Consider the following 26,298-nt stretch of genomic DNA (forward strand, 5'->3'; position numbering starts at 1 on the left):
TTGAGTGGCAATTGGCCCTTTTGTACTACACCAGGAGATCACACGGCTCGACCTTGACTGTCTGTAGTTACCTACCGCAGGTACGAGTGCTACAATTCTGCAATGTCGGGTAAATGCTCTACGCTGTAACCGCCGTATAAGCGCAGTGCAGAGCGGCGGCCATGAGCGAGCCAGTACACGGACATGGACTAGCAGCACGCACGACCGGCCCGGATACAACAAAGCAGGGAGAAGCTCAGATAACAACACGTACGTGACTTCATTCTCACTTCATCTCTGCATAGATGTGGCAGCTGTCTCCAATTTGGCCTTGGCTGCTGGTGATTGGCAATCAGTCAGCAGCCGAGTCCGCTCTCATAAAAGCTCTCAGTTGAGAGTGGAGGCGGGTGGGAGGAGTGAGCAGACATGTGGTCTGCTGTGTGTTGGTAAAATAAAGTATGCTATCCAACGGAACCTCGCTGTTGTCTGGTAATCCTTGGTGCTTTTGGGGGAAACCCACCGGTGACGGCCAGGGAATCGTCACACTGGAGCCCAATGTGGGGCCCCCTGGAACAAAGCACCAAGGATTACCAGACAACAGCGAGGTTCTGTTAGATAGCACACTTTACTTTACCAACACACAGCACGCATCTGCTCACTTGCCTCTCAACCGAGAGCTTTTATGAGGGCGGCCTCGGCTGCTGACTGATTGCCAATCACCAGCAGCCGAGGCCAAATTGGAGAAAGCTGCCACAATAGATAATAGTTGTTTGCAGCTATATTAAAGCTCCGAATATCAAAATTAGCACCTTTAACACAAGTTATCTACGCAAGCTGGGAAGCAAAGTTCTTTTAACCCAAAGCTCAATTTTTTGGGGCTAAACCACAAGTTGTGCTCGTGCAGGTGGACTGATCACTCGTGTCGCTGTACAGTCGGAGGACAACTCGGAAGTAAACATTTTTAAGACATTCTACCAACTGATGTTGGAAGATACACGCTGTAAACTACTGTCACCGTAAGATTGTAAGTTCCATGTTGAGTGTACTGCACAACCCACAGGTTGCATTAAATAGTTTTGACCTAGATGGAAGTGACGGAGGAAAAATCATCAGTCCTTGATGAGCTCAACCTTATTTTTCAAACTGCTTTAATTAGATCATCATTACCTCCATCCACTTTGAATCCCTGAAGCATATGATTGTTTATTAGAGACTGAGGGACCCATTGAAATGCTTTAACAAATGCACTAGTTTAGTTCACATACCATAAAGAGCTTATCCTCAATCACAATTTCTTAAATTAGGCTACAAGTGGTCTTTCTTAGATTGCAGCATGTCTCGTGATTCAATTGGAAACTCATCTAAAGTCCATTCCCATTTCTCTCCGCCTGTGCAAATGTAAGAACCTCGCTGATGAGCCGCTGAGGAAATTAAAAGCTCTCATTTCCTTTTTTCTTCCCCTCGCTTGTCCCTCGATAGGTGAATATTACTGCATCAGGCGTTGTGCGGAGAGTGGTACTACCTTGACAGTGTTATCTGAGGACAAGTACGTCGACATGAGGAGAACAGATACTATCCCCCAACTCTGCGTCACACAAATATGCACTCGCCTATCACAGAGGAATACGTGAATCCACACACACTCACAGCCCAGATACTCCCATCAGGGCATGAGGCACTGAACACACAGCGATTACCAGGAACATTGCGAGCAGAACATATATAGTCTGACAGAATTCAGGCACACACACACACACATTTGACACATATTGTGAAAGCTTATGCACCCAGAAGGTGGGGATTATCATATTTTTTAAAGTGCGGTATAAAAATAGGTGAGCAACCCAGCTCATGTCTGGCTCCTCAGGCGGTGCCAGAGCCGCCTAAAGAGGACCTGTGGCTATATAGCATGACAGCTCGACGAGATAAAAAAGTCTTTGCAGTTGCTTGATCTCATTTCCTTTTGAACCGCAGCACTCGGCGCCGTGAATGAGGACGGACCTGCGGTGGAGGCTCAGAGATGATATTTCACATTTTCCTCTTCCCTCAAACACTAGCAGCGGTTTAGCGAAACGGACCGAATGCATTCCAGTTTCAAGTTCAATTACTTTTAAGAGGACCACGACTCTTTTAACACAAGCACTTAAAGGTTTACATTACAGCTGCACATAAGCACAGTGATGTGTTTTGACAAACGAGACACACGTCTTCGAGTCTGGCTGGCTGGTGTGTTTGCGTACGGACAAATCCCAAAGCACCGCCTTCATTCTTCGTGGCCTCAAAGATTCCAGTGCCGTTCAGATGTTGTTCAATGTATTTTGTCTGCTATGAGGTTGCCGTCTGCATACAATGTGATGCTCTTCTCTCCGGTGGTGACCTAGATAGGCGGAGGAGGAGAAGTCTCAACACTTGATGAACTCAAATACCTTATGAATTCATGTATTGTGTATTCTCTAAAATCTCTTAAGACAGAGCTCTTTCTTTCTCTCTCTCTTTCACTTTCTTTCTTTTTTTCTTTACTTCTGGAGAGGCATTAAACAAACACCACCCAAAGCCGATCTGCTGACCAAAGGTATTACGTAATGGCCTTTGTGAGAGGAGAGCACTCTGCAGGGCCATTATAGAGCTTTTTTATTGACTACAAAGCTTTTTTTAATCAATCATATATACAGTATAGCATTAACGAAACATCCCCAGTGATGTAAAGCAGCCGTTGGGCAACAAAATAAAACGTTGCTTCTATTTTAAATATTAAAGTGAAATAAATGCACATCTCTGCAGAGTGTCAGACAAATCAATCAGTAATATTGCTTCAGTATCACATTTTAACAATTCCTCATAATGTAACAGGAACAGGACTAAGCTCACATTAATCATGCTGTATATTATATTCAGGCCAAAAATATTGATTAATAAAATAAGAAAATTCTCACAATGCACACATGTTTTTTGAATTTTGTTGATACTGTATATGCATGAGATTAATCTCTATTTCAGTAAAAAATTAAATCCAAAAATGTAGACAGCAAAATATGCTATTCTTCTTCTTTCTCTTGCCTTCCAATCGTCAATCTTTAAATTATATTGATTTACTGCTGGCAATGTGCTTGAAATCCAACACTCAACTAAAACCAACCAATCAAATATCAGCTCACTTTGCCTGATATACAAGCAAATACTTTCTGTACAAATTGGTCAATAGTGCTGAAATGGATAGGTTATATACCTCCCACAGCCTATTTTAGATATAACACCTATTGGATGTTTGACATACAGGGCTACATGTGTGATTAAGCTATTATATTAGATGTAATACCTGTTCAAATATATTGCAACTGGCACCTTTTTTTATGTATATATCATTTTGTAATTATCAGTTCTTGATGTGTGACATGACCTGCCCTTTTTGCTCCTGTTTGGTATGTTGATTTAACTTCCATATTTGTTTGTGTGTGATTATGAGGCTGTCTTTCATGGGCATGTGTAATGATTCTGTAGATCTGTTGGCCTCTTTTGTATTCATCTTTATATTAACAAGTCAAATTCAGATATTTACCACATACATTATCGAAATACAACCTATTCGCTCAAATAACGTGAACAAAACGTTGTTACGCTGTCTGCTAAATTCAAACAAAGTTGGTCAGACACTTCACGATGTGCCTGTGATACTTGGGCATTCGAAATAAAGATTACCCTGCAGGAAGGTGGGGGCAGTTAATGAGCTCATGCTGACAAGGTTGTTGAATAGATGCCATGAATCCTAGGTCTCCGAGTTACCACAGCAACACCGTCTGCGACCACGATCGCAAGGACATCTTTGGTCCCCATCTCTCATTGATAAGAGAAAGAAAGAAGGTGGTTGTGGGGTAGCATGATGGGGGCAGTATGGAGATAAAGATATATATTGTCTATAGGGGGAGGCGTCCTTGTCCCCTGTACCTATTACATATGATTTACCTTAATAACGTAGTATCCTTTGTTCATGTACATTGTCTAACTAAGCCATGTGGTACATTACAGTCATATTTGTGTTGCTATATGGTTCCACTGTATAATTCTAGGCTGTAGTCAGTAGAGGGAGTTTTATTTGTACTCACCCAGGATTTGTTATTTAATTATCACTTGGTACAATATTAATATTATTGTTGAAGTGTGATATTTAAGTTGCCCACTGGTGTCTTTGCCTTGAGTTAGTTGTATATCCTACTTGTTGTGTGAGTAAAGAAAGAGAAGTTGATTCTGTTTTGTTGTTTCGATGTGCTTGTGTTGGTTATTATAAGACAAACTGCTGCCCACTTATCAATAGCACTCCGACGAACAGTTCTGTTCATTATTGGTTAATCTCTCAAATATTTTCTTGAGCAGTTGGCCTACAAAATGTAAAATTACAAGGAAACATCTACAGATTCGATTTGCACTGACATAAAACAGAGAAAGCAGCAAATTATAACAATTAAGAAACTGGAAGCAGAAAATATTTCTTATTTTTACTTATTAATAGATCATCAAAATGGCGGGCGATTAATTTCCTGTCAATAGACTAATCGATTAATCGATTAAAAGTCTAATTGTGTCAAAGCTATACTTATCACTCACAGGCCCGAGGATGTTAGACATAAAGCCTTCTGGGTTATTTAGTGGAAAATACTCTTCAGATTGTTGCTTTGCTTACTTCTCACTCCCCATCTTGAGTTTCTTTCTTTATAGCCGTATATTTTTGCATTACCGTTGTCCCCATGGCCCTCTATCTGCCTAACGCTTCACTTCTCATAGGTACGCTGAGGCCTTCGGCTGTTGAACGAGAACGGACCCCGAGGAACAGATGCCGAGGGGGCCGACTGGACAGAAGGCCATTACTCTATCCAAACTGAACGTGTGTTTGTACGCTGCAATTCAGATGCTGCCAACCAGTGATTAGCCATTTAACAACATCTGCAGTTTGGTGCCTAATAAACTTTCGGTTGCATTCATCAATACTCTTCTGTCTCTGTGTTCACAATCAAGCTCCATTCAGCCATCCGTCAAATAGAACATCTGTTTCTTCGGATGTCACTTTGCTGTTTCTCACTTCAGGATGTTTTCTCAGCCTGCACATGTGTTCCCTCTGCCGTCCTTGTTCTTCATTGTATGTTGTAATAACGGTGCGTCCCTGAAGGTACAATGTACAGAAACCTGAGGACGCTTCTCTGACATTTGCAACTTTTCCTTTCCAGTCAACTACAAAGATATATGTTTTTTTTAGATTATACTTATTCCTCATTGACGCCAACACTCTCACCTCACACCTAATATCAATATGTTTTATACTGCACCAGTTGGTGGTGTACTGCTTGGTCCATTATTTCCATCATGGAAGACTGTGATGAGAAAAACCTGATGCCATTGTTAAACACTGTTGATTTTAAGCAAGCCTAGATGGACAGTGCAGGACAAATGTCTTTCCATCTACTACATACTTTGGTCTATTTGGATGATCACAAATGGATGTTGTCAACCATGATGCCTCCTGATCTTTGAAATGCTCCTCTAGGTGTGACTGAGAGCCTTTTAATGGCTTGATCCGATTTGGTCTGATTTGCTAATGGATGAAAGTGAGACAGATGTTTGCAGGCAAACAAAAAGATCTCTGATTTACCATATGGTCTTATTGACCTAAGGTTACCAGAGTGGCATGTTGTGTTGTTTAATGCGTGCTTAAATATAGCAGGATCTTTTTGGTCGAGGCTGAAAGCATAATAATGTGAATAATGCATTCGATTTGAAGTGAATCAAATATACGTGAATCAAACTGAATTCTGCATTGTGCCACGCTGTTGAAGCTGCTCTGTGTTACGCACCCAAACGCATGTGACGTCTGACAAACCTATTGAAGGCATTCTCCTCCTCGTGAAAGATTACTGTAATAAAGTCAATTTCGTAAATTATTTCACATCCAGCATAGTTACCTTCGCATTCTGTGGAAGGTGATGTTTTGATCGCTGTGTATTTATTTATTTATTTGTATGTGTGTGTGTTTGTGTGTTATTCGCATAACTCAAAAAGTATTAAACCAAATCGCATGAAATTTGGTGGGATGATTGGTTATTATCCGGGGGCCATTTGATTCGATTTTGGGATCGATCGGGTCAAAGGTCAAGGTCAAGGTTATGGAAAGGTCAAAATCTTATTTTTACCATAGCGCGGTCAATTTTCATCCAATTGGCATGCAACTAATGCCAAAATTCAATGTCCAATCTTGTGATATGCGAAGGTATGCGCTCTACCGAGTGGCCATTCTAGTTTATATCTGTGTTTACTCTGAGTCGTCTTCTTCCCTGACCTTGTGGCACATCGTAGCAGATCTTTCACGCGCTCCACCGCCACCTGTACATCGGTGGAGAAGTGTGAAACCGTTGGTCGGACTGAATATTCACCGGGACCAACAATACCAGATGCTCGCCAAATTCACTCAGCACACATCCAGGTGGCCAGAGGGGAGAAAGAAGGCAGGGTTTGAACTTCTCTTTCAAGCTCTCCTTTGATTTGTCACACAATTGCTTCTATCACGTTTTGTAAGGACAACCGAGCGCAACACCATATATACCTTCAAAGAATGAATATCTAAAAGTGTGCATGGTTATCACGATTCTTATGAGCCTTATGGGTCATTGCATCTGCTCCATGTATGTGACATCCGGCTTTTCACCCGACCTTCACTTTGTCTTCAGACGGCGTTGGACAACACGTCTTATGAGCAAACTCACACCTTTAGGACCAGATCTTAACTCTCCTCCTGTTATCCTGCTGTAGCGTTGCAGATTGCTTTTTTAAGACGAATAAAATATAGATAAAACGGAAGTCGCAACCTAGTAAAGTCACGACGTCTCATTTTTGCTGAAATATTTCTGCCAAGTTTTCTATTACCGAGAAAAAAACGCCCACATGTATGAAAGGTCGCTCCTTACCTCATTACCAAATATAAATAAATAAATAATGTGGTGTTGAAGCCATGAAGTGAGCTAAATGCTGGAGCTGCATGATGTAATTTATTCAGAGACAGATTTTAGTGGATAGTCCGTATATTTCTGGAAATCGGACACAAAGAATAATCACAGCCCCGTGAGTGGGGCCTTTGTCTAACCAGGACTAGAAAAGGTTATAGTGGATGTCTGAGTGAAGGAGGAAAACATGCGTCATCTGTGGCACGTCCTTTTTGATGTCTGTCTCAAGCTAATTCGACCACATTCAGCAAAGTGAAAATCAGCTTTTTTAAAAATCTTTCTAGGAAATTTCAGTACTGTTCTTTAAACATTTTCCTGTATAATAGTCCATCTCTCTTTACACCCCCAACATCATAAAAAGCCTCTCATGATATATGACGTGGTTGGCAGTGCATAATCTTCTCCATCATTCCCTTGCTGGAAGTCTAATGATCAAAACTCACTGGTGAAGCATTTCTCAAAACAGAAAAAGCAACAGTTGCCGTCATCTAGTTTGATGGACAGGTGATATTATCACTATTTATTTCACAAAGCTTTCCAGATGGTTGCCAACAGATACTTGCATATACACGATTCCCTTCTTCACAGGACTTTCATTAACTCCTACAGCGTTTCAGAACACATGGCCTCCTTCCTCCTCGGGTCCTCAGAGTATCATGGTCCCTGGTGTATGGCTGCAGAAGGATGTTCACTTTTTTCCCCTGACTCCTCAACACATCCCTACCCAAGGGAAAACAAATGGCAAAGAGACAAGCATTGAATCATGGATGAGAGGTAGGAAGCCAGCTCTGCCTGCTCCCTGGTAAAAGAAAAAAACACGAGCATTTATCCTGGTTTGACATTGCTGCGGCTAATTCGGTTATTCTTCCAAATTTGCCAGCCGGTAGGTTTCTGCCATCTCATGCATTATGTAACAACAGCACATTTTAGAGATTCATTCAATTCCAGAAGGATAAAGTATTGTGTTCCAATGAGAATAAAAGCTCTATGCAATACTTTTTTATCACAAATTATCTACATTTTACCATCATAGTCGTAAAGTCAGGAACTGGATGTACTGTTACCTCTTGGCTTGACATCAGACCCTCCAGAACCACTTACGAGTGGTGAACGAAAAGTGTAACTCTAAACAGAAAGGGCTGTCTTCTGCTTCTTTTGTGCTTGTTTTGTTATAATTGAAAGGTACAAAAGAATGTTGGTGCGGTTTTGTTTGCATTTCGCAACTTACTGTGATCTGCAAGCATCGGGTTTGTTTATTGTCAAGAAGAAGAAAATAATCTGCAGTTCCAATTTCTGACTTTTCTTCTGGGATGGTGCTATCGTGGAAGAAGTTTAACACTAATACTGATATCTGACCTAGTTAAGTCAAATCAACAATTATTCACATCAAACCTCTTCTAACCAGCGACACCATGGAGTGTCGAGCAGCAAAATACGTCCCTAAATATCAGAATTATATTCAAGTGATAAACTGAATATGTAAATAACCAAATGTTTGCGAACATTTTCACCACATTTTACATACAGGTTAGAAGCTAAACTCCAAGTTGCGAAAAGCAAACAAAGAATGAGGTTAATCTCGTCCTGTAATGTATTTTGAAATCAGTGTACTAGCAGCTGCAGAAACAGAAAGTGAAGTAGAAGCGGCACAAGCAGGAGACGAGCAATATTCGTCGTGGCGGTGGTGTTTGTCTTGGTGGGCAGCCGTAACAATGGAGACGGTAAGCAGTGTTACTCTGATAATGTGTGGGAAAAGAGCTCATATAAATCTGCTTGTACTTTTATTTGACGGTTCAAAAAAATAACAGTGTGCTTTTTCTGACGCGGGTGACCCGAGGCCCATGTATCCCACGCTCACACACACACTCGTTTGTCCTGTATTACCTCAGGTTTCATTGTTGTCTTTATTCTCCGTATCAAACTCAACACTATAGTTTCATGTTGGAGTAGCACTACTGAGGCTGGACCTTCTTCACTCGTCTGTCTCCAGCTGGCTGTTTTCTAGACGCAAGAGTTCTGCCTATTTCTAAATCCACTATGATCTGGTGTTCCTGGTTGCTGGTGGGATAATGTTCCCAGGGCAAGTCCTCTCTCTCTCGCGCTCCCACTCTCATCTCCTTGGTGGGTGGTCAGTGGGCGTGATGACTAAGCCAAGGTTGGCCATGTGCTAGAACATAATCTACTGAAAGCCAATATCCCTCCTGCCCACCTACCGTGATTTCATCATTCAAACAGCATGCAATCCTAAATTATTAGATAAAGTAAAAAAGCGACAATACTTTCAGATGAATTGGCAAAAAAATTGAACTTAATATCTAAATACTAATGGTTGTGAAAAAAGATGCTGACAGGCGTCTTATCAGACACTCTAAAAAATAAACATGCTACCATCTTTTTATCAGCCATGCACGGACAATTACAATGAAACAGTCATACAGACACGTATTAGTGCAATCAGCAGACACTAAGGGGATTTGCACTTCGGAGATTTTAATCTTCTTGCTTTTATTTTGGGTGTTTAAACAGTGCTGTCTGGACATGGGAATAATGGAGTGTGAAATGAAATTACTTAGGAACTAGAGAGCATGTTTTCTCAGACCAGATAGCGAGACAAGGATGAGAGGAAAACAAAGGAAGATTCAGGGAGGGAGTCTGGGTGTGGAAACAGATGAACTGTGAATACAAAATAATGGGAGTATGCAGTCTATTTTTAGGTTCAGAAAACATGAGAGGGAGGGGTCCTCATTCCTCTCTCCATCCCCTCATTTCCCACATTCCTCCTTGGCACGTGCAGCAGACACTCAGGACGACCCTGTGTGCCCTGAATACCAATAAGAGAGAAGCAGCTGGATACTGGCAGGCTGACATTCTTCTGCCTTCTCCTGTCGGCAGAACCGAGACAAGACGAGGACCGGGTATCTGACAGGACATGCACACTTCAGAGGACACAGCAGTCGGGATAGACGATAACCCGATAAGGGCAGACTGTTTGACGCGAGTGACACTTGAACTACGGAGCGATGAAGATAATGGACCAAAGGCTTTGGTGGACCACTCAAAACAACGGTCACTTGTGGAGCGATTCAGACAGTCATCAGGTAGAATAGTGCGGTGATTCTTCTAATACATAGATGGACTTAACCCTTGTGTTGCCTTAGGGTCATTTTGACCCGAATCAATATTACACCCTCCCCCCGCCTTTGGGTCATTTTGACCCGATTCAATGTTTCACCCTCCTGTTACCTTTATATTTACTAACATATTTTACCCTTTGGGTTCAATTTGACGCCAGCAATTAAAACCTCCAGAAAATTATTAGAATTAATTTTGTTTTCCAAGTTTAAGTGTGAGGCACTTTATGTTTGTTTGTTGACTACCGAAAGAACACCGACATTAAACATTGAATGGGGTCAAATTAATCCTAAAGCGGGGGGAGGGTGTAATATTGATTCGGGTCAAAATGACCCTAAGGCAACACAAGGGTTAAGGCAAAATAAAAACGTTAACACTGCTATAGTTGATCGATACCATTTAGGTGATAGGTATGTTGCAAATGAGGCCACTGGAAGATTCATGCGGTCATTCAGGATATGATAACTGTTTGCTAAATGTGTCAACATCTGGTGATTCAAATCATGTTCTTTGATCTTTACTCTGACGTATCCTCTCTCACCTGCTCCAATATCAGCTCTTCCTTTTTCACACAATGCTGAAATGAAGGGAAGCCAATATCAACAAATCAAATCAGTCCGTTGCAAGGAATCGAGTCCTGTCCTTCCATGTACTAATGCATTGTTAAACCTGACCTTGTCTAATTTGATTCTGCTCAAGCTTAGAAAACACCTTTTATCTTTTGTCAAGCAAAGGCCGCAGGAAAGAAAAGCCGATGCTGCCAATATACATGTCCACGGGATCGGTGGTGGGGCTTTATTGGCAGATGGGAAACACTGTTAACAAGGTCCAGCCTCTGATTTACAGGCCGAGCAGAGATGAGATAGTGGACCTGAAACACAGTATGTTCTAATTAAAATTGGAAGTGTAGTGTCAACAAGAGTGAACATGCTATTTGAGAAAAGGGTGCATTAGTGTTAGCAGCAAAATGCCCAGAAAGATGAGCTTGAAATCCCATTTCTGTCGAATTGACGTAGTTATAGTTGAAAAGTGTTGGTAAAATATCCATAAGTTCAGCCACTTGCAGAGAGTGGGATGAGAAAGATTCATGTATTTCACTGAAGTAAAAATAGCAATACTTTTATTTAAATATGCTCTATTACAATTGAAAGTCCTGCAATAAAAATCGTTCTAGTACCAGCATCATAATATATGTAATTTTCCGATACGGGAAAGTATTCATTCTGGATAATGGCCCACTTAAAAATCATATCAATTATAATTAGTGATGCATTCAATTGTACGTCACTGCAATAACGTTGCATTCGGTAAGTAGAGGATACTAGAATATATATTGTTATTGTCCACCAGAGGGGAAAATGTGTCCTCAGCTCACCACACACAGGAAACAACAACATAAAAAGCATATGTCATGTGACGCATTAAAACAATTCATATCAGTGTCTGTGTCTTAAATACTCTCCGTCATTTCACTGAGTGAAGAATATTGATGGTGCTTAGAGGGACTCTAAAGCTCCTCCTGGAGCTCAAGAGCTCAAACTGGCTGAAGAGAAGATGGGAGCTATCGGCCGCTGCACTCATCGCTTACTTCCTCGCCCTCTCCGTCATGGCCATTTTGGGGGGCAACCGATTTTACTCGTCATTGACTTATTTCTAGATATTTTCTCTTTACCGGGGTGAAAATACAATTTGCTGCTGCCCCCGTCCACAGCAGTACACCACGGCGGTGTCCGGGTCTTTTCATCTGACAGTTTAACTCTTTCCCAGTGTTTTCAGCTGGTGAAAGTGAATTGTATTGTTCCGTTGTACTTAGCTCCGCCCTTTCTTGTCGCTTCTTGTTACGGAAAGACAAGATGGCGACAGCCAAAAAATAAACTCAAGATTTCAAAACGCACATGTTGATTAGTGACCACGTCCCTTCTAATATAACATAAAACCTCAACCATATAACAGTTCAACTAATGGATATGTTTTAAAGTTTGTTGAAGCAGACACATACACAGCCAATCTATTTAACCCTTGTGTTGCCTTTGGGTCATTTTGACCCGATTCAATGTTTCACCCTCCTGTTACCTTTATATTTACTAACATATTTTACCCTTTGGGTTCAATTTGACGCCAGCAATTAAAACCTCCAGAAAATTATTAGAATTAATATTGTTTTCCAAGTTTAAGTGTGAGGCACTTTATGTTTGTTTGTTGACTACCGAAAGAACACCGACATTAAACATTGAATGGGGTCAAATTAATCCTAAGGCGACACAAGGGGGTAATATTGATTCGGGTCAAAATGACCCTAAGGCAACACAAGGGTTAAGAAACTCACACCCCGGCTGCATACATTTTGTTTGATGCTGCTTTATTTTGCTGCATTTCAGCACAGAAAAGACATAAGATGAGGGGAAAAATGCTGCATCCAATTGAGTCAAGATGGCGCCCGGGGTTTACAGACTACGCTTTACCGTGGACGTCTGTGCTTGCTAAGCTGAACTAATGGTTGTGAAGCTGTGAGGCTCTGTAGGCTGCAGGTGGAAGCTGCTCAGCACACTGCAACCTGCAAGCTAAGCTAAGCGTGTTCGTGTCTGTCCGCCACAGTGACGAAGTGCACGGTTTCAGTCGAAGGTCTGTCTCAGTCTATTTAGAAAATTAAGATTATGTCTTAAAACATATGAAAATGTGCCCTTTGGAGCATTTGTTGTTTGAGGTTTATTATTTTTCTGGTATTGGATTTGCACGATGGCACTCAGTCATGGCAGGCTAATCACGGAGACGTGATTGCTTTTTAGAGAATGGCTCCTCATTGTCGAGAGCGGTGCCGAGCTGCAGGGGGACAATCAGGACAGTGCTCTCAGTTACAGTTAATTTGGATGGAAAATGCCACCGCCAAAAGTTGTTTGTTTGGAGAGAGTTCCCAATAAAGCTGTGAGTCACGAGTGAATCACTTCACACAGGAGGAGAGATGACAACGCTCCGGCAGGGTGTGAATACATTCCTCTCCTTCTCTGTTTGCAATGATAAAAGCTAACTGGAGTGGCGTCGGCTGTGAAGACTTCAGAGAGAGGCGAGGGATGTGAGAAGGGGGGACGGACAGAGGTGGACGGATGCCTCGCTGGAGTGTGTGTGTGTGTGTGTGGGGGGGGGGAGTGAGAGAGAGACAAAGAGTCAAAGTTAGCGTGTGATATTGCGAGTATATGAGAACCAAACAAACAAAAAAGGGCAGGAGGGCGGGGAGGGAAATAAAAGAGATAGAAATGGAAAGGGCAAAGTGTGAACACCAGAGTGAGAGACTGAGGGAAACTGGGATGAAAGAGAGAGACAAAGACAGAATGAGAGAGAGAGAGACGGGGAGGGAGAGACAGACAGCCAAACAGGCAGATAGAGAGACAGGGAGACAGAGACACAGAGTTGCCAAAATACACTGCAGATAAAGGGAGGTAATGCATTCGATTTACTCCTGAAAGCTCTAGATGTGCAAATATGCTTTTAGCTTTGGCAATGATTTGAGATGAAACATACAAGGGTTGTTTTGGAAAACGGCATTCCTCCAATATTTCATCTTTCTTTGGTTAAATGCTTGACTGAATGTTATTAATGATTTGAGAAGCAATGCCATTTTGTGAAAAACTTATTTTTTCCATAATTAGGTGGTATTGTTGTGGTTCAAGTTCCACATGATGGCTCTGTTGTCTATTAAACTATTATTGTATCTACATTCTAAATGAAATGCATCAAAACATGTTCATGGTTTGAGCAGCACTCTAAAGACTGAAGCCACAACCGGAAGAAAAGACTTCCCTGACATCACCCGTCTTAAAATAAAAAGGAAGCACTTTTAGACTAAATGCAACTGGATGTGAACATATAGGAAGGGGATACAATTAAAAAACTAAGAAGCAAAACGGATACCAAGTTTCTATAATGAACGGACACGATGTCTAATGCATCAAGAGAGACGGGCAGACAAGTGGGAACTTATACACCATAAACTTTAGTGGGAGAAGAAACGCATCGTCGACAGAAACAACAGCGGAGAGCATTACAAGCTGTTACAAGGCGATTACCATGAACCCAAACGCACGACTCAGGAGACAGAGCTGCAAATAATGATGTTTCACTGGAGTACCATCAGGAAGAGAACAGGCAGAAATAGGGAAACGCCGTATGGAACACTGGAGGGCTTAATCGTGAAAAACACAACACAATCTGGCAGAGGACAAGAGCAAGTGAGGGGATGTAAGTAGTGAGGGGCCTAATGAGGTGATGGGCAACAGGTGAGACGGGCATGAGGACCAGGTGAAGGGAATGAGACTAACGAGGTGGGAGTCATCAGAAGCAGGTGAGTGAAGGGAGTTGGGCTGACGAGGTGGGAGTGACTGAACATAGAGTGAGGAGGGCGCGGAGCTGAAGTCTGACACAAGCAGAAACTACACGGACTTAGTTGAGGATTCAGATGACGTATGGATGGATGGTCAAGAGAGGAGGCACGGAGGTATAAACAAGGCCACATAGATGTATCCACAGTGTGCTTAATAAAACGCTCACCGTCTCTCTCCTCTTCATGTTACCCGTCTGTTTCCCGCGAGTCCTAATGGAGCATATCTGTCCTCATTCAGACCATCAAACTGGATTCATTCACAACTCTGGCATGGGTACTCCTGTAATCTTTTGCGAAATGTTGAGCGGGAGTTAAATGACTGGAGAGAGGCGAGGCCTGAGTCAGCCTCTATCTTAATGCCCAGGCTTCCTTCAACCCTTATATAACCCTAACAGACAGGACTAAAGACTCAAGCTCTGGCAACCTACACAAAAGGGAGCACTTAGAGAGTCTATTTTCAAAGAGCAGCCCGAACCATCACCCAAGTCCACTGTTAAATATTCTAACATTCATCTGAAGAGGAACAATGTCAAAATTGGTGATTTGATGGACTGCACATTTTCTGCTACGAGACTGTTCAAATGCAGTTATGATTTATGGTCACTGGCAGCATTTAGTGCCAAGGCATTGATGGCGAAATAAAGAATGTGACTTTAACATTGGAGATCCAGGTCCTGTCATATACTAGAGATACATATTGAATGTTGTCATGTTTAACCATGATCAATCAGTTACCTCAGCCTAAAACTAACTATACTTAAATGAATAGTCCTACCTTTTTCGAAATATGCTTATTTCACTTTCTTTCTGGAAGTTTAATGCCAAGATTGATATCACTCTCATGAATCTGGAGGGAGCAGCAAGTTAGCCAACAAAGGCGGGAAAGAAAATCTGCCAACCAGCATCTCTAACGCTCACTAATTAACACATTATATATAATATATTCAATCCGTACAAACATGTAGAACGTGTTAATTAGAGAGCTTTGACTGTGGGTGGGCGGAAAAGACAGAAGTGAGCCTCTTTTATGTCTTGAAAGTGAATAAACATATTTCTTATGGGCAAGGCAGGTTCCTTTTATTGCACAATTCATGCACATCAGCAAGCAAAATAACAGTACAAATAAAACAATTAAAAGATCACATGAAATTAAAAGATTAGATTAGTGAACAGAACATAGAAGGAAGTGCACATTCAATCATTTGGGTTTTAAACATCGAAGTTTGTTCTAGAGACCAGCAGCATAGCAGCATAACAGCTTAGCAGCGTAGTAGCATTGTAGTATAGCAGTGTTGCAGCATAGTAGCATAGCAGCATAGTAGAATAGTAGAATAGCAACATAACAGCATATCAGCAAAATAGCATAGTAGCATAGCAGCATAGCAGCCTAGTAGACTCGTAGCATATCAGCATTGTAGCAAAGCAGTTTAGTAGCATCGCAGGATAGCAGCATCGCAGCTAAACGCTGCGTCACCATGTTCTGGCAGAAGGTATTACCAGAAGATTTCTCTTCAGTGCTTTAAAATCGATTCTTTGGTGCCATACTGAGGACTTAAGTTAACTTAATTAATTATTTTGGTTTAGGTAAGAGTTCGAGCAGTTGCATTTTGTACAAGCTGTAACCGTCTGGTGGTCTTGGCCTGGCCTGTTGATAACGAAAGCCTGGATGAGTTTTTCAAAATAATGCTTGACATGAAGTCTGCAAGTTGAGATGGTAAAATATGGAATTTAGTTATTACATGGTTTTTAAAACAGGTTCATAATCAATTAAGTCACCAAGGTTTTCAACAGTGTCCTTTCCAGATTATTTCCAAAGAACTTTTTGAGACATCCTGATGTTAATTTGGTGAATGCATTTGGGTATCATCAGCACAGCTATATTAAGAAAGTGGCAGCCTATAAAAGCCCTCAGATCAAGTGTGTTGCTTTTGAGGTATAGTTTACAATGGGAACAAAAACACTTGACAACAAAACCTGGATATCCAACCCAATCCTCCAGTCTGTGCAGGAACACAGTCTGTTATGATCAACGGTGTCAGAAGCTGCACTTAGGTCCAGTAACACTACGACTGATGTTTGGCCTGTTTTGGTATTCAGGTGTCATTTAAAACCTCAAGGTGAACTGTTTATGTGCAGAGATAAGCAAGGAAGCCTGACTCAAAGTGACCCATTTGACTTGAAGAAGGAATTTATTTTACTCCTGAGAAATTACACTGTCATGGAAAAAAAAGTGTTATTATATCTGGGCCACCTTTCTTGATATCTAACCACGTTTAAACCTGAATGATTGATGTTTGGATTCTAAAGTGTTTTTCCATATATATATATATCACAAAATTATTGAGTTCCCCTTGCTTTGCTGCTAGTTATTCCAAATGTTGAGTTGTTGGTATTTCCCTTTGCTTTGGAGGTTCTATTTTAAGTTCAGTTTGTTTGTTTGTCGGCAGGATTATGGAAAACTATGAGCCCAGTGTAGAGTGGACCGAGGAAAAAGCAATTACATTTTGGAGCAGATTGGAAAAACTAATTATATTTCACTTTCGTTAACATTGCAAAATAAGGAATGGCCTTGGCAGAGGTCTGCGCTCTCAGAGATAGGAGTATATATTCTGTCTGATTTCATCAATATTAACCCGGAAAAAAGATGCAAACTCATTGCCAACCGTGAAGGGGGCTAGTTAACTTCTCGACAGTTGCAAATGTAGCAATCTTTCCATCTTCCTACACTCGGGACTTCCTTTTCAGGAATGTTGGACGTTGTGTCCACTGTACTTTCTGTTTGTTATTGGTCTTAACTTTTACTGGAGCAAAGTCATCCATAAGACCAACTACGTAAACAAAGCTCTTATTACAACACACACAGCGGGAGAGCGATGCTCTGCTCAGGACACCAATGCCCCATTATATCTTTACAAAGCAAATAGTTTAATGTTCTAATATGAATGAAATGTAGCACATTGAAAGAGTTATTTTTAGAAATATACAAAAACTATAGTTTGAGAGTAAATCCTGTATATTTGACAGTTTTTTTATGTTTTTTTCTGCGAGAACAAAATACAAATTGTATGAGAACGATTGCTTCCAGCCCAAGATATTTTATAGACGCAAACAAAGCTTGCTAAATGGCAATAGCCACTAATATTGACTAATTGCTAAGCTGATTGTTCCGATGTGCTAGGTGATAGATTAACAGTAATAACTCTGATACCTTCTCTGTGTGCCTTTCTTTCTATCCATTTTGTGATTTAATATCATCTCTTTGAAGCCTAAAAAGTAGGACAGAGGAGAGTCAACAACTCACAGAAAGTGGACTGAGCACTTAAATTGTTGTTGTTTTTTTAGCAAGAAAGCCTGCAGTCAATTATGGTGTTTGTGGAATGCATCAGTTATAAATTACATTGTGACAAGACACAGCATTTCTAGGTGGATTATCACAGCCCCCGTCGTATGACGTCAGCCTCTCTGATTGCCATTTAGGTCTTGACGTCAGCAAAGACAGTCACAATGGATTAGTTTTAAACACACAAAGCCATAAATGACAATTTTGCATCCAACCGTGTCTGCCAAACACTCACACTTTCCCTCAACTGTGTATGCCAAAACGAACATGGATGTTTTCACACACAGGAAGAGAAATCGCCTGGCTGGCAAGCTGACGTACAAAGAGCCCTACTTCACACACAAAGATTTCTCTCTGATCTGGCAATTAGAGATCATCCCACCTCACCCCCCTCCTCACTCCCTCTTTCTCTCGGTCTTCCTGATCTTCTGATTGCAGTTAGAGGGAGACAGGCAGTACAAGAATCCTTCAATCTGGCTCTCAACGGAGAAGAAATATGAAAATGTATTCAGTCCCCTTCGCTTTATGACTCACAAGCGACGTAGGGTGGTTCGCAAATTGTATATTATATATATATAATTTATTAAATTCATATATATATATATATAATTTATTAAATTCATACAAAATAATACACTCCACTGCACTATTTCTTACAGCAATAAGAAATATATAGATATATATATATATATATATATACATATATACAGTATATATAGAGAGAGAGAGAGGAGAGAGAGAGAGAGAGAGATTGTTTTATTATCTGACATTTGTTTGGCCATCATACCCACAGTTAGCTTGTTAACATATTGTAAAGTGGTGCAGGAACAATAAAAAAAATGCAGACTCATATACACTCTTTACACATCATTGTTATTTGCAGAAAAGTCTCACCAGGGACCAATTACTTCCAACATGCAGCGTATTGACATTTATGTAAGCACCCAGACTTTAAAACAGTACTCTCCCGTCGTACCTGAAGACAACAATAGGAATGTGACATTTGTTACATGTGCTCAACATCGGAACAGAAGAAATAATAATAATAATAATAATAATAATACATCAAATTTCTATAGCGCTTTTCATAATACTCAAAGACGCTTTACAACACATAATAAAAAAATTCTTAAAAGCTATGCATTAAAAATTACAATAAAAACAAACGATAAAAGCAAATAAGAACGTTCAGAGCACACAATCACACATTAAAAGCAGTTTTGAACAGGTGGGTTTTGATTAGTGATTTAAACGATGAAAGTTCGGTTTAAATAAATACATATAGAATAAATTGGCTCTATACACAGAGACAGAAGACAAGCTGACTGCTAGAATAGAAATGACTGATACAAATGCCGTCAGCAGCTCAGATGTAAGTAAGAGTGGGCTGTCAGATACTACACCGCAGAGGAAGAACAGTAGCTATGTTAAACTACAACAACAACAAAAGGTCCAAGGACTTAAAATCAAAGTATTTTGGTAGTATTTGGATCAATAACTTATTACATTTCAAGCCAAATAACTGGTGGACACTAAAAAGCGTTTTACTCACTGAATACAGTTGGAGGAGTGACTGGTGAAGTCCTGCAGATGTTCACATTCGGAGGATGAAGTGAACGTCGAGAAAACTCGATCGACTATATCTATTTATACTTTATGTTAAATCACTTATGTTCTCGACCACACAGCGCTTGCTGCTTCCTCCTTGTGGTGAAGAACTTCGCCAGAGCTGTTTTAGGTTCCCATAAAAAATTCAGGACACTCTCTACGCAACAGTCGCCCGACATACAGCATACACACATGCATCAAAGCGTTATTCATGGTGCACACATCTGAGCAGGCATGAAAACACACACAGAGACCACACACACACACACAGACACATACTTTACACTCTGGTACACTTGATAATATATAGAATGCCTGACACGTTTCATGTGGGAACAACCAGACATCACAAAGGCTGTTATGGCACGTCTTTATGGTAAGTAATGATTCTAGACCCTCAGACATGCAGTGTATATCCATTGAATCCTTCCACTGAAAATTGTGTTGCTTTTCTTTATAAACAGCAAGAGTTCTGACATGTCACTTGTAGTTTTGGGTCACCGACAATAAATCAGTTTATCACGAAGCCAGCTGTGTGTGTGTGTGTGTACATCTGTTTCAGTAAATGCATGTGTTTAAATGCTGTGTGTCTACTTCTGCATTTGCATTTTTGACAGCTCTCGGGAGTGTGCGTTCGAGCAAGGTGCCTGTGTGCACGCATCCCTGAGGAAAACAGACATCTCCTCACGGATGTCCACAGCAAGCAGGTCAACACCTCAGCTCCCCCATCTATTTCCATTCAGGCGTTAACGACAGGAGTGGAGGAGTGGACGGGCCCGAGAGAAACAAAAAGACAGAGAGTTCAAGGATGTCGACGTGCTCCCGGCGGATAGACTATCAAACCAGAATCCGCGGTCCTTTAGCATGAAGCTCCCTCTGCTCATATTACGTAATCCTTCCACTACTCGAGCTTCAGGGATGACGTATTTGTGAAGGCCAACAGAGGAAGTTAGCATCGCTCTGGTTCTCTCGAACAAAAGCCAATGGGATTTTTTAAATTGGATTTTAGATTATTGTGTTAAGCATTCGTAAGAGACGGTTTAGACACATAAAAGCTTCAAAATTCAAGAGAAGGGTATGTATTGATGTATTTGATATTGCAGAACAAAACATTAAGATGCTGACTCCTAAAAGAAGGAACTGGCAGTGTTAAAGTGAAAATTAATTTCCAGATTTTAGCACAATTTCTACTATCAAGTAGTTGTGCTTATTATCAACATTTTGTAAATCATGTACACAGTGTATATATATATATTCCTGCACAAGATGTCTGAACAGCAAAACAGAATATAAAAGCATGTTTTCCACTTGAGAATTGAGCCTGTTTAGCGAGACCCAGGCAGTGTGGGCTGCAACACCTCTGCCAAGTAATCTCCATCTGAAAAGCATTTGGGGCACCTGTTCATCCCGGCCGTATCCACACGTCTCCAGACAGCTCTCTTCTCATCGCAGTTTTGAATAATACCCACTCCAAAAACACAATTCCATCCTCGCCATGTTCTTTCATTGTGCAAAGTATCTAGGTCAGTCAGCGCCAGACTGCGGCCATGTGCGGTCAAGTGTTGAGAAGTGAAGAACTGGATGATGGAGGAGTGCTTCATGACTAAGATATTAATCTGACCAAACATTTGAGAATAAACAGACCCTTGAGTCTCAAAATGTGTTCTTCTCGTTTTGAAAACATAAAATAACAACTTCTAAATTTGGTTTCTGAAGGTGAACGCTGCAAAGTAAACACACAAGCTATTGATATTTTTCTCATGTGCACGCCTGATTCTACAGATCCTTAATGGCATGATCAAAAAAGCTGGGCTTTTAGATCAATAGCAGGAAAAAGGAAAATACATCAAAAGTAATTAAATAGCTGGAAAAACCTCAAGGTAATATTTAATATACGGGAGGCTGCTAGCTTTCATGTCTTTCATATTTTTTGATTTGGTTTTATATTAAAGGGGTCACCCCAGGCATAAAGATTGTTTTTCATTCGCTGGTCAATTTCATTGTCTGGGTTATTTTGCTTCTTTGAGACTTGGAAAGAGCACATCCACAATGATTATTTAGCATATATAACATTATATATCATATGTATAAAAGATTATTTTTTTATTCACCTGTTGTGTTCCATAAATGCATGTAATTTGTAATATTTTTACTCACACCAAACTTTATAGTTTATATATATATTATATATTATATTTTTTATAGGCTTTTTTTCATTTATCATTCATAGCCTGATTTGTATGACATTTTTATTTCTAAAAAACATGGTGAAAATAAGAACACAGTCATCCTTATGCAGTGACTAAAAGAGATATCCCAAAGCTCCTCAGTAAAAAATGTTGCCTCTAATGTGTCAACAAAATGAAACAAGAATTTTGAAGCTTTATTTAGTCCAATTTCTGTTTTGGATATGTATGCAAATAAGCACATATTTGATAATATAATGCTTCATTTGCATATAAACATACATTTTCTGAAAACTCGGAACATAAAACCAATATGTAATTTTCTTAATGTAAGAAATCAGCTGGAGGAGTTTCACAGTTTACTTTTTAAATGTTGTATTCCCTTGTAACTATATGTAATAAGAGTGTAATAATGGTTTCCTCCAACATTACAAGGGATGACCAGACCAGTCACAATAATACGTCCTTTATTCTCGCTGTTTGGCTTACTGTATGAACAGGCTTGTTCATGGCCAGTCTTCTTGCTTTGGGAGGATGAAAATTGGGACTTAGAAACCACATTTCTGAAACATTTCTCCTTAACAGCATTTTCAGCAAATCTTGTCCCACGCTGGCAGTAACATTGCCCAGCACACTGCGAGTGCTATAAAAGGCTGTCAATCTATGATGTAATGCTAAGTGTATCCCCTTCCTGGCGTGCAGATGCTGTGACAGATGGAATGGGAGCATTCGCTGAAGGGTGAAGAGAATGAAACGAAGACATTCACTCAGCGCTTGAATCCTCCACAAGTAAGATGAGAAAACGTTCACTTCATTGGTGCATCTGAGAACGAAGTAAAACATTACATTGTCCACGTCCATACGGCTGCTGTTGCTCTGGTGTGATAGATATTGAATGCACGCCATATAATCCAGCCTCACCTGCTCATGGAATAATAACACCTGGGATGATTCATTAGAAATGTAATTGTATCTGCAAGACATGTGACACACACAGCATGGTTCTTCCTACAGGATATCAGAGACATGCGCAAACTATAAGACAATAATCACACCCCCAGGGAACAGAAGCCCTGTTGGTAGCTAAAGTAATTTTCAGAACGGTTTAGTTGTAGGTTACATTTAGCTGTTTTCCTCAAGGGAGAAGAAATGATTAAAACCAAATGATTGTTTGAGGAGCAGTACACACACCCTCATATACGTATGTATACCTATATAACATATAACTGCAATTGGGCCTCAAAGTAAACACATGTTATCTTCCGGGCAGATTATTATGTAATGAACCCGTTTAATGTTTGCAGCAGTGGGCCAGTTCACTGCCCTCCCTTTCTCTAATTCTCTAATGTCGTAACAGATTTAACAGGAATACGATACACCACTATAGTGTAATGCACAATGGTTAAAAAGCCTGTGGCTTCCTTTTGGTCCCATTAATGTCAGTCAGTTAAATATCCATCCTCCTACATGTTCACAGTCAAAGCTGATGCTTAAAATGAAAAGTGTGTGTGTGTGGGGGGTGGGGGGGGGGGTGTATGTAAGAGACTGAGCATGATCAAAATATATACTTGCATGGCATGTACACTACCGTTCAAAAGTTTGGGATCACTTAGAAATGTCCTTATTTTTCAAAGAAAAGCATTGTTTTTTTCAATGAAGATAACATAAAATCAATCAGAAATACACTCTATACATTGTTAATGTGGTAAATGACTATTCTAGGCGGAAACGTCTGGTTTCTAATGAAATATCTCCATAGGTGTATAGAGGCCCATTTCCAGCAACTATCACTCCAGTGTTCTAATGGTACATTGTGTTTGCTAATCGCCTTAGAAGACTAATGGATGATTAAAAAACCCTTGAAAACCCTTGTGCAATTATGTTAGCACAGCTGAAAACTGTTTTGCTGATGAGACTAGCTATAAAACTGGCCTTCCTTTGAGCTAGTTGATTATCTGGAGCATCACATTTGTGGGTTCGATAAGACTCTCAAAATGGCCAGAAAAAAAGAACTTTCATGTGAAATTTGCCAGTCTATTCTTGTTCTTAGAAATGAAGGCTATTCCATGCGAGAAATTGCAAAGAAACTGAAAATTTCCTACAGCGGTGTGTACTACTCCCTTCAGAGAACAGCACAAACAGGCTCTAACCAGAGCAGAAAGAGAAGTGGGAGGCCCCGGTGCACAACTCAGCAAGAAGACAAGTACATTAGAGTCTCTAGTTTGAGAAATAGACGCCTCACAGGTCCTCAACTGGCAGCTTCTTTAAATGGTACCCGCAAAACGCCAGTGTCAACGTCGACAGTGAAGAGGCGACTCCGGGATGCTGGCCTTCTAGGCAGAGTGGCAAAGAAAAAGCCATATCTGAGACTGGCCAATGAAAAGAAAAGATTGGTATGGGCAAAAGAACACAGGCATTGGACAGAGGAAGATTGGAAAAAGGTGTTATGGACAGATGAATCCAAGTTTGAGGTGTTTGGATCACACAGAAGAACATTTGTGAGACGCAGAACAGGTGAAAGATGCTGGAAGAGTGCCTGACACCATCTGTCAAGCATGGTGGAGGTATTGTGATGGTCTGGGGCTGCTTTGGTGCTGGTAAAGTGGGAGATTTGTACCAGGTAAAAGGGATTTTAAATAAGGAAGGCTATCACTCCATTTTGCAACGCCATGCCATACCCTGTGGGAAGCGCTTGATTGGAGCCAATTTCCTCCTCCAACAGGACAAAGACCCAAAGCACACCTCCACATTGTGCAAGAACTATTTAGGGAAGAAGCAGGCAGCTGGTATGCTGTCTGTAATGGAGTGGCCAGCACAGTCACCAGATCTCAACCATTGAGCTGTTGTGGGAGCAGCTTGACCGTATGGTCCGCAAGAAGTGCCCATCAAGCCAATCCAACTTGTGGCAGGTGCTTCAGGAAGCGTGGGGTGAAATTTCAACAGATTACCTCAACAAATTAACAGCTAGAATGCCAAAGGTCTGCAATGCTGTAATTGCTGCAAAAGGAGCATTCTTTGACGAAAGCAAAGTTTGAAGAAAAAAATTAATACTTCAAATACAAATCATTATTTCTAACCTTGTCAATGACTTGACTATATTTTCTATACATTTTGCAACTCATTTGATAAATAAAAGTGTGAGTTTTCATGGAAAACACGAAATTGTCTGGGTGATCCCAAACTTTTGAACGGTAGTGTATGTTGTGAGAGAAGAATTGTGTGTTCTCTCCATGCTCTCATCAAGCTGGTGTAGCATTACAACCCTAAATCAACCATGGCAACCAAGTAAATTGATGCAAGAGTCACACTCACGCTCACACACTCACACTCACACTCACACACACACACACACACACACACACACACACACACACACACACACACACACACACATGTGCAGTCTAAAAATAGCAGCTTACCTTTCTGTATACTATCATGTTGGGGGACTCATCCGCTACCCCGTTGGTCCCCTGCCCACCGCTGTTGGTCTGCGCCATGATCCAGAGAGTAAATCTGCCACAGGAAATGTCAGGTGCTCCTGGTGTGGACAGAATGGATATTTTGGATCATCAGAAGCACAACGGGGCCTGAACGTGACTTGCCTTTATGTTGCCGAGAAGAGAGCAATTTACATAACTTGTAGCCTGGATCACATTTCAACATATTTAACATTTCCACATGGAAGAGATGTGCAGAGCTCCCATTCTAAAATGTTTCACAGGGTCTTGACAAGGATTTTTTTTTTTTAAGTAAGGCGGTTTTGCACAAGGTGGTTACTGGTCCAATCTGAATTCCCAGTGAATTGGGCAAAAGTTCAACTCGAACCGCAATAATTGGTGCCATGTAGAACTATTACGCTTTTCTCAGTTTCACTTTGCACGGGAAAAAAAGATCATCTTTGTTGATATCAGAGGATTCAGCAGCAATCCTCGACTCCTGCATGGCACCGTGCATCCTAAGGTTGCAATAGGCTATCAAGATAAGCTGCAGGTGGAGACCCGGACCCTGACAATGATAAATGCAGCGGGAAACAACAACACGCCGTCCCCGCGGGAGGTACAATGCCTTAGACGCGTCCATTCGCGTGACAGCCGTATAGTCGAAACGTGCACGATTGTGCACATGAAACGGATACGGTACATGCACGTTACAGCTTCACCATTATGTATTCCCCCACACAACACCCACACGACATCATTGGGAGGTCTAGTCTGCATCACTACAAAAGCCCATAGCACGCAAACAGCGAAGTCATGAAACCTGCTGTTAACATGAGGCCGTCATCTCTACTATACGTTGTGTGTGTGTGTGTGTGTGTGTGTGTGTGTGTGTGTGTGTGTGTGTGTGTGTGTGTGTGTGTGTGTGTGTGTGTGTGTGTGTGTGTGTGTGTTTTTCTCACCACAAGTCGCTGCCCATTACAGCACCTTGGACAGCTACCGCAAACCGCCCTCGCCCGTTATTGTCTTCATCGCGAATAGCGCGTAAATGCGCTGGTAACACAGCGACGTCTGTCACCGGAGGAGGAGAGGGGGGCGGGGGACGAGGGGGGCTTACCTGAAGATGAAGAAAAACGTGCAGCCCGCTGTCGGAGTCCTGAATCCGTGCAAAGGTGGGAACCTGGTGCTTCGCGTTCAGCGTGTCAACTGGCAGACATAGGAATGCGAGGATCGTTCATTGGCGACGTGCGGAGGCAGA

At 41.1% G+C, this 26,298-nt stretch overlaps 1 protein-coding gene across 4 annotated transcripts in view; it reads right to left on the reverse strand.

Annotated features, from left to right (window-relative positions):
- Window positions 1–26,298, reverse strand: part of rgs7a (regulator of G protein signaling 7a) — a 52,879-nt gene extending 26,581 nt beyond the window's left edge. For 3 of the 4 annotated variants that reach the window (XM_056434978.1, XM_056434980.1, XM_056434981.1), the window contains exons 1-2: window positions 26,158–26,298; window positions 25,023–25,141 (exon numbers count right to left, since the gene is read on the reverse strand). In XM_056434978.1, the coding sequence (XP_056290953.1) occupies window positions 25,023–25,100 (78 nt within the window). In that variant the 5' untranslated portion in view covers window positions 25,101–25,141; window positions 26,158–26,298. Of the gene's footprint in view, window positions 1–25,022; window positions 25,142–26,002; window positions 26,058–26,157 lie in introns of those variants that run through there. The other variant, XM_056434979.1, reaches the window with a different exon arrangement.

Source organism: Pseudoliparis swirei, chromosome 17 (assembly GCF_029220125.1).
Source record: "Pseudoliparis swirei isolate HS2019 ecotype Mariana Trench chromosome 17, NWPU_hadal_v1, whole genome shotgun sequence".
NCBI lineage: Eukaryota > Metazoa > Chordata > Actinopteri > Perciformes > Liparidae > Pseudoliparis > Pseudoliparis swirei.